Source organism: Toxorhynchites rutilus, chromosome 3 (genome assembly GCF_029784135.1).
Source record: "Toxorhynchites rutilus septentrionalis strain SRP chromosome 3, ASM2978413v1, whole genome shotgun sequence".
Taxonomy (NCBI): domain Eukaryota; kingdom Metazoa; phylum Arthropoda; class Insecta; order Diptera; family Culicidae; genus Toxorhynchites; species Toxorhynchites rutilus.
The window spans coordinates 274,943,074-274,951,880 of NC_073746.1; the positions used below are offsets into that span (position 1 = coordinate 274,943,074).

Here is an 8,807-nt window from a genome sequence, read left to right on the forward strand (position 1 = left end):
TCAGGGAAACTACAATTGCTATCATATTGTGATACGGACCATTTAGTAACGGAACAATCCCCATTTGAACCGATGTTTGGGAGGCTAATCAGAACGAATATTCTTAGATGCTACGATTGATATTTCAAGATGGTGATGAAATATGGGAAAAACTGGAAGAAAGGGGAAAATACTATTGATGTTGGAAAAAAGGCTGTCAAAGAAAACTAATTTTCTCGGTATTATGATCCGGGAATAATTCAAGTAGTTGGTAGAATCAGAACGAAAGCAAAAATAAGGTCAATGTTTTCTTACAAGTAGCTGATGTGCAAAGTGTGTCATCTTAAAAGAACTGTGACTGAGGACTCTCCATAGCAAGTCAATCAATCGGATGAAGTGGAGTGAAGCATTGATTCGTCATCGAAAGCAGGTGAAGACGTGGCAAAAAGCTGGCTGTGCGAAATGCTTTAGTGACAATGTTCCAAGTTAATTTAAAAAAAAATACTAAGAATTTTATAGTAATATGTAAAATCAACGGAGACGAATAGAAGATCAATCAATGAACAGTTCTGCGATTGGACTGATGAACTTGCTCATAGTAAGAAAACGTGAATGTTTGAAGGTATTGATAACAAAAAACAAATTTTTGGCGAGACGAAGTTTGCCGGGTCAGCTAGTTAAATATAAACTGTTTAAGCATAAACGAAATTGTTGTCGACCTTCACCATTCGTTTTCTTTTCGAGCGCCTTGTTCCAGAAGAAAGCAAAATATCAGGATGTTTCCTCTCACGAATTCTTTTGGGCGGCTCTACTACTGACTTCTCTGATATTCCCCGAGCCGCGCCTTGGTATCTTCACGATCACGGAATTAATTTTGATGATGCTTACTGGTAGCGAAGAATAGACGATTAAGCAAGTACAGCACTACTAACATGTTCCACACGCGAGAAAAAATCTTATCCATTCGTCGTCAAACAGTTATGTCCACTGTAACGAATATGGGAAAATAGTAATAGAGGGGCTTATTGGATTCAGATGTTTCACAGTAAAAAGGTGTTTGTAGCAAAGTTTTCGTCTCTTTCTGATCTGATTCTATAATCAGAATTGTCCTTTGACAGTACATCACACTATCTTCCACATTGTCAAATACAGCTGGGAATGTATTTGCAGCTAAATTACGACCAAAAGAGAGTGTCGATGTAGAGAAATCGATCAAATCACTCACACTCTTTTATTCTAAGCCTCTCAATTGCTCTTTTACTATGGATCAGTTGGTTTCGGATAAATCGATGAATTGAGAATATTTTAGCCATTTTTTCTGTTGAGACACTTGTGCTCAGCTTTCGTTCCCTGTTTCTCGTCCTGACCTTTCGAAATCATTGAATAATTTGAATTAATAGAACTTATGAAAACCTTATAATGACGCATGTTTTGCCTTGGCGTCTTTTCGATGCGATGATACAATGTCAGAATTGGCTGCAGTGAACAAGCTACTCACTCACTCGCAACTACTGGAACTACGAGAAAAAAGGAATGACGCGAATCAGGCTACTTCCTGGCAACCTTAAAGATAGATTTACATTCCTCAAGATTACAATGGAAAACACAATAAGGTATGAGCACATACTAAAATTCAAAATGGAAGTACAAGCCCTATACATTTTTGAGCTTTGAAATTCATTGCACGGTTGATCACACAAATTGTTTCATGAAAACAGCAATAAGAGACGAATGAACTCTTAGGCGGCTCGCACACCGGAGCAATAAGCAACTATCAACATGCAATAAACAATATTATCGCCAATGGATTTTTCCATTTAATCTTTGTTGATCTCGCACACCGACGCAATACGATATCGCTGTCGCCTTTACAGAGCAACACATTTCGCTAGCAACACGGCGTGTCGGTTGAAGAGCAACTTATCGCCCATATTTTGACAAGTTTCGTACATTAAGCCGATTGTTTGCATAATGTCGGGTGTTTTTGTTGCTCTGGTATGCGAAGAACAACAAAATATGTTTCCTGTTGCATATTGCGTATTGCAGTTTGCTAGTTGCTTATTGCTCCGGTGTGCGAGCCGCCTTAGAGTTTAAAGTCTCTATAATTCAATACCTGAATCACCGAAAAACACCGAAAGTTTAAAGTCTCTATAATTCAATACCTGAATCACCGAAAAACACCGAAAACACCGAAAAACACCGGTTGTAGAGATTTACAGTTTACAGAAGAAAAGAGAGAATATCGAGATTTTCACTAAACCATTCACATTTAAGCAATGGTTTTTCTCTCTGTTTATTTTCTTTGCATTTTCTCTGTTTTAAGTTCAGAGCATGACGTTTTGTGATCTGTCACCAGCAAAACATAAATACTGAAAATGTTGGCCGAAGTCGATGTTTTTATTAGTAATTATACTTTAGTTGATCCGGAAATATATCAATTATGGATTGAGGGTTACTCGTGTAAGTATTCAATTAATGCGATCAGTTGTATAGGTAAAATTACGCGTTTTTCCTTCTATAACAAGCCACCGAGGCTGTCACGTTGCTCAAACAAAGAGGAAACATGATGGCTGGCATTCCTCTGGACCTTATAACATCCGATGTACTGGACCACTATCGAACTTATTCATTATTGGAGCGTGTTTTGCACACACCGGCAAAACTCTCCGAGCAACCGTCATTCCAGTTGGAGCCTCAAAGTCGTTCGCTTTTGATAGAGAAGTAAACTGATCGAAGATTGTTCAGATTTGGTTTGCGCCATAAGCAATGGATCTTTACAGGTACTATTCCTTGGACGATACCGTCGCCCGAGAATTGTTCGGTAAGAAATTCAATTCTCGCAATCGCAAGGATCTTGACGAGGTGGCGGAAAAAACGGGTGTGCGACTGAAATCGTGCCGCAGACAGTTCGACAATGTAAAACGTATCTTTAAGGCGGTCGAAGAGACGCCGGGAAACACAGCCACTAATATAAAACAGCAATTTATCTTGCCGGACGATTTGGCCCAGAAGTATGCTGCTGTTGTGTTTATAGCTTGCTTGCGATTCGAGACCACCAAGCGAAAATTGCAGTTTCTTGATTTCAAGGATTTTTTCGAGTGTTCCCAGGTTTGTAACCCGCGTGTTTTGAAAGTTCAATACAAACAAAACAACCCATTCCAGGCTATCATGACAAACTGGACCTACACGTATCAACATGCGGGGCCGGAATATTTCGATACGGAAATGGACAAAGAATTTTTGTTGGATTTGCGAGAAATACGTTATCTGGTGGACAAGGAAAAGGAAATAAAATGGTAATTTGGAGAAACACATAGAATCAATTTTGTCTTTCACGAAATGATTTTGAGTTACCATATATTAATTTTTATGTGAAATTACGATGATACTTTTAGTGAGTTACTTTTGGATTTGAATCAAAATTACTAGAATATGAGTTTTGTTGGTGTTACGTAACGTTAATCAGAATTTGACGAAGAAATAACTCTAATTTTAACAAAGACAAAGCATTCCACTTATCCATATTTTTTCCTTATCATCCAGTTTGGTAACAATGCGTTTGAAATCCACTATGCTGGAGCGTGCCTATCAGGAACTTGACAATAACTTTCGTTCGTACTGGCGTTCGATCATCACGATCGCAGGCAGTCTGCACCGAACAAGAGATATGCGCATGCTGTTTGTGGAACTGACGGAACGTTTGATCGAACCCTGGAAACAAAACAACTGGCCCAGAGATCAGGTGGCTCAGTTTATGCAGTGCCTAACACAGAGTGTGCTCGATTTGGAAGTACCCCGAGACAATCAGGACATTCGATGTCTGTGGGATCGCTACATGCAGGTTGTCACGGTTTGCCTGCTCAAAATGTATCATAATTAAACAAAGGGAAGGAAAAAGATGTTTAATAAAAATTTTCCAGCAGCAATAGTTTGACTCAATTTTCATTTAATGGAATATCGCTCTCGAGGGAGGCCGTTCACCACTGTTTCAGTGTCCAGCTGAAACTTTGCCAAATGGCAGGTTTTTTCCCTTTGAACCAAACACAGAAAGGTTTCAGGTTCGACCGTCCCAAGCCCTTTGAGAAACAAACTGATTCTTGTGGCAATTGTTGCTAGCAACAATCGACCTCAGATCGACAAAAAAAGATCTCACTTTTGCCTGCGTTATCATCACAGGTAATAAATCCAACGGTCTCCGTTTTCCCTTTTCGCTTGGGGAACCGGAACCAACAAAATCTTCAATCTAAAAAACCAACGGGGAAAGCAAGTCTCGCTACTCGTGTTCCCTTCACAAAACCAGCTTCAGAATGCTTATCAAAACAAGAAAAATAAACAGAACCTCAAATTCATCAAATAAAAATCGTATCTATTTTTGAATTTCCGTTCTAGTTCAATCCATTTCCGTTAAATTTTATTTGCAAATCTTATACAGTTCTCTCTTTCCCATTCTAACCCTATCACTCTATATCCTCAATTCATTTCCCCTTTAAATATTTCTTCATCTCACTTAATCACTCTTCTCATTTTCTTCTGTCCACTACTCCCTATCAGTATTTGGCTCATCAAATCTTCCTACTAAACTTCACTACTAATTACTTTCCATACTCAATCAATCACATAACCATTTTTTCTGAGGTTTTTTCAATCGTGCTATCATTCTCCATGTGTTCTTCCATATATAGCGGTGGGTGGGAGGCGATTATTGTGTGCGCATGTTCATTCACAATCTATTTAATTCATTTGATTAACAATTAATAATTACAATCAGCGGAAAATATCGTCATCGTTGGGACCTAGGGTTTTTGGGTATCTCAGAATTCATTCAGTGATCCATCACGTATGTGGAAAATTCATTTATGTTGTATATGATCATTACGGTGGCAATGGATGTATGGGAAAAATTTCATCATCGAATTTCAAAAACCGACCATGTACATTTTGTTTATTGGCCCAAAAAAATGATCTGTGCAAAGTTTAGCTCGATCGGACATGATTTAGAGGTGCCTCAAAGTGCTCAAAGTTTTGATTTTTTTATCCTCGAAAATCTTCCAATTTGGAAAATCGAAATTTTTTTTGATGCCAAATGACTTAAAAATGCATGAAACGTCGAGATCTGGTGTCATCTCGAATTTTTTTTTCGATTTTCCAATTTAACTCCAATTCCAATTCCAGTCCAATTTAACTTTCGATGCAGTTTCTGCTGCGAAGATCAGCGGGACTTCCTCCCGCGGTTGTCGATGGTGCTGATGCTTGAATCAGCGGGGATTTCACCCGCTTGACGATGGTACTTTTGCTGGGATCAGAGGAGTTCCTCTGTTTAAGCCGGTCCTCGTCGGTGTTGTTGCTTCCTGCCAGCGCTTCGCGCTCTGCAGCCTACGGTTTGCTGGCAGATTATCTCCGCACCGTGAGGTCTGGAACGGCTCTAGCTGTTGAACGGTGTGTCGGGAAATTGCAGCAGAGGAATACATATATTTATCCACCCACGTGGAATTTTAGCACACATGGTACCACTGAACCACGCAAGCACATTTTTACCTGGGTATTTGACCATGCTATGCACGACAACACTCCTTATTCTGCTAATCGAGACACTACTCTAGCTACTGTCTTTTTTCTCTATAGGGGGAAACGTTTAAACAAAAATTATTAATCCTGACACTGCACAATGGTCCAGGAGATGTATTTAAGTGGAAATTAGCATTTAGAGCTCGACAGTTATTCTCTAGACAAAAACTTTCTTCGACAACGTTGTTACATACGATAGAGCGCTCATTTTTATGTTATCAAAAATAAGGTGACCAAAATTGTCGATGAAAGAAAAAATCTAACTTTCTTATCTTTATAGATAGAGGTAAATATACAGGGTATTCCATTTCGGGCTTCCGAAAGTATACAGCCCTGCGCTGACAACCGTTTGACATAGCTGTTAACCAAAGCGTCATATCGTTAGTTGAATGTCTGCCATTTTACAATATGGATCGTTTTAGCATCCCACAACGTGTTAATTTTGTTAAATTATACTATAAAAATGATGAAAAACCGGCAAATGTTTTTCGAGCATTACGGACGGATTTTGGTCGTCATGGACGGCCTACAGAGCACACAATCGCTAATGTAGTGCGTAAATTCGAACAAACTGGATCCGTAGCGGATATTGTGAAACCTGTGCATCATCGTAATGTGCGTTCGGCCGAAAATATTGCTGCTGTTGCTGCCAGTGTGGAGGATGACCCGAATGTTTCGATTCCACGGAGTGCTCAGCAATTGGGCTTGTCAAACACATCATTGTGGCGAATTTTGCATTTGGACTTGCACCTACATCTATATAAAGTCCAACTGGTACAAAAATTAGAGCGTGGTGACCATGGAATGCGTCGGGCATACGTCGATTGGGTGAACGAACAACAGCAGCAAAATGTTGAATTTTCGCATCAAATTTTCTTCAGCGATGAGGCACATTTCGAGCTCGGTGGCTATGTGAACACCCAAAATTTCCGCATATGGGGCTCAGAAAATCCACACGTGATTGTTGAGAGGCCATTGCATCCGCCAAAAGTCACTGTTTGGTGCGCATTATGGTCTGGTGGAGTCATCGGGCCGTATTTCTTTGAAAATGAGGACGGCGAGACGGTAACTGTGAATGGTGAGCGCTATGGCCGCATGTTAACCGATTTTTTTTTGCCACAAATTGAAGATATGGATACGGATGACATGTGGTTTCAGCAGGACGGCGCCACGTGCCACACAACACGACCGAACATGGCCATATTGCGAACGAAATTTGAGGGACGCATAATTTCGCGTTTTGTTGATGCCAATTGGTCGTCCAGATCATGCGATTTGAACCCGCTAGACTTTTTTTTGTGGGGTTATGCGAAAGACAGTGTCTATGCCAACTCTCCGCAAACTCTTGAACATTTGAAAGACAACATTCGTGAAATTATGACCGAGATACCGCCCCATATGTGCCGAAAAGTCATCGAAAACTACCTGTTCCGGATCAAGGTGTGCGAGGAAGCCCTAGGTGGACATTTGAACTTTAATTTGAAATAAAAGTTTCATCGAAATTCAAATTCTAAATGTGTTTTATTTCAATTTACTTTCGGAATTTGAAGTTGGAAAACCCTGTATTTATATAAATTCGATATAAATCAAGTCAGTAGAAGAACTTGGGATATCGTGCACGCCAATTTGAAAAAAAAACTAATTTCGAGAAAAACGCGTTTGAAGTTAATTGCTATGGCCATACTAGATTCGATACCGCATCACTTAAATGGCTATGGCCCTGACGAAGTTATGTGCATATAACCTTGCATAAAAATCATTTCGTTTTCACCGTGAAGTGACGTTCTATAACTCGGTATATAACGGAATTTTCGAAAAGTCTCTTCTAGGGTATAATCTTGATTGCCTAAACTTCAGAAAAATGAAGAAAAAAATTGTCTTAATATCACAGATGCTGGAATATATTCTCACAGTAGTTGAACAAGAATGTTTTCCCAATACGGTGTAGGTTCTCTAAGCTGATTCAGTAATTTTATATTCCGTTCGAAACCTTCACAACAACACGTAGCCCTACAGCAGATGTATCCGACACCTTCGAGTGGGCCATCAATAAGATCGTTTCAATGATGAGGAAGGTAACATACCATGGAGGAATTTGGTTTGTCCATAGATACCTTTCGCATGTGGCCCAGTTGTATAAACTTGGTCATGCATGCTTTTAGAATAGAGAAACAACAAACAACTGCTAAATAAAGTGGCTCAAGGATTGAATGAGAAGATGAAAAATAACGCATTGTAGTTTGTGGAAGAAAGATTATCACACGTGCTTAGTAGGATTGGGAGAAATAACCTTTCTCCTTCCAGTTGATGGAGTTTTATTGCTCAATCGTAAAAAAAAATCGGCCAGTAGCGCCGGGGAACCTAAAGCTCATCACACAGAATATAAATATCCTACCCAAGCAGGGCGATGACTTCAGGCTGGACGAGATAAAAATTGCACATTGTTACATGGCACGCTCCCAATCTAAACATAAATTTGTGTCGGGCGGAGCAGGAGCAGATCTCTGGCGCCTCATCGCCCGGTGTTTTATAAGCTTGTTATTTGGACAGGATTGGTGGAGCCTTTGTGCGAATTAAACCATTCTGCTATAAATAGAACCTGAATCAGAATGTATTTAGGCGGGGTGGAAGGAGTACAGGTCGGAGACCTTTTATAAAAGAGTTTGTGTGGGGAAATTAATATTGCCATGATTCTGTACAACATTTCGTACTTTGTCCAACTTGAATTATACATTAGAACAGTATTATCGATATTTTACAATTCAAGTGCTGTTTGCACAGACCAAAGAGCACTTAAAGGATAAGAGGAAATGTTGAAAGACGAAATTGACTCTGCAAACGAAGAGCCTACGTACGGAAATTTCATCTATTTCTTAACCCGCATAGTTCGGATTGAACAATTCTCGCATAATTTTTGAAAAGAACTAAACCGTAGTTTAGATCCAAACACTATTCTAAAGGAAAGGTACCACGCATTCATAACTACAACTGGGACACATGGGAGAGGTATCTAGGGATGAACCAAATCCTCTTACGGTATACATTCTTGGCTTCAGGCACGCTACATCATCCTGTTGAAGTCTGATCGGTTGTGTTTAAATTTTGGATAATTTTCTACGGACGGAACATCGAATTCTGCCAGTCATTACTCAATTATATGACCCATTGGAATGATTTGTATCTATCGTGCGGAGATTTCCATTGAGCAACTTTGATTAAAGTCTATTTCAATGAAGAGGTGTCTGGAGCGATACGTACTGCGC

At 39.7% G+C, this 8,807-nt stretch overlaps 1 protein-coding gene across 1 annotated transcript; it reads left to right on the forward strand.

Annotated features, from left to right (window-relative positions):
* The first annotated feature begins 2,308 nt into the window (after positions 1-2,308).
* Positions 2,309-3,899, forward strand: LOC129777952 (acidic fibroblast growth factor intracellular-binding protein). Its single transcript, XM_055784565.1, has 5 exons — positions 2,309-2,439; positions 2,505-2,700; positions 2,760-3,087; positions 3,142-3,275; positions 3,523-3,899. Exons 1-5 carry the CDS (start codon positions 2,355-2,357, stop codon positions 3,857-3,859), a joined length of 1,080 nt encoding a protein of 359 aa, XP_055640540.1. The 5' UTR covers positions 2,309-2,354; the 3' UTR covers positions 3,860-3,899.
* The last annotated feature ends 4,908 nt before the right edge of the window (positions 3,900-8,807 follow it).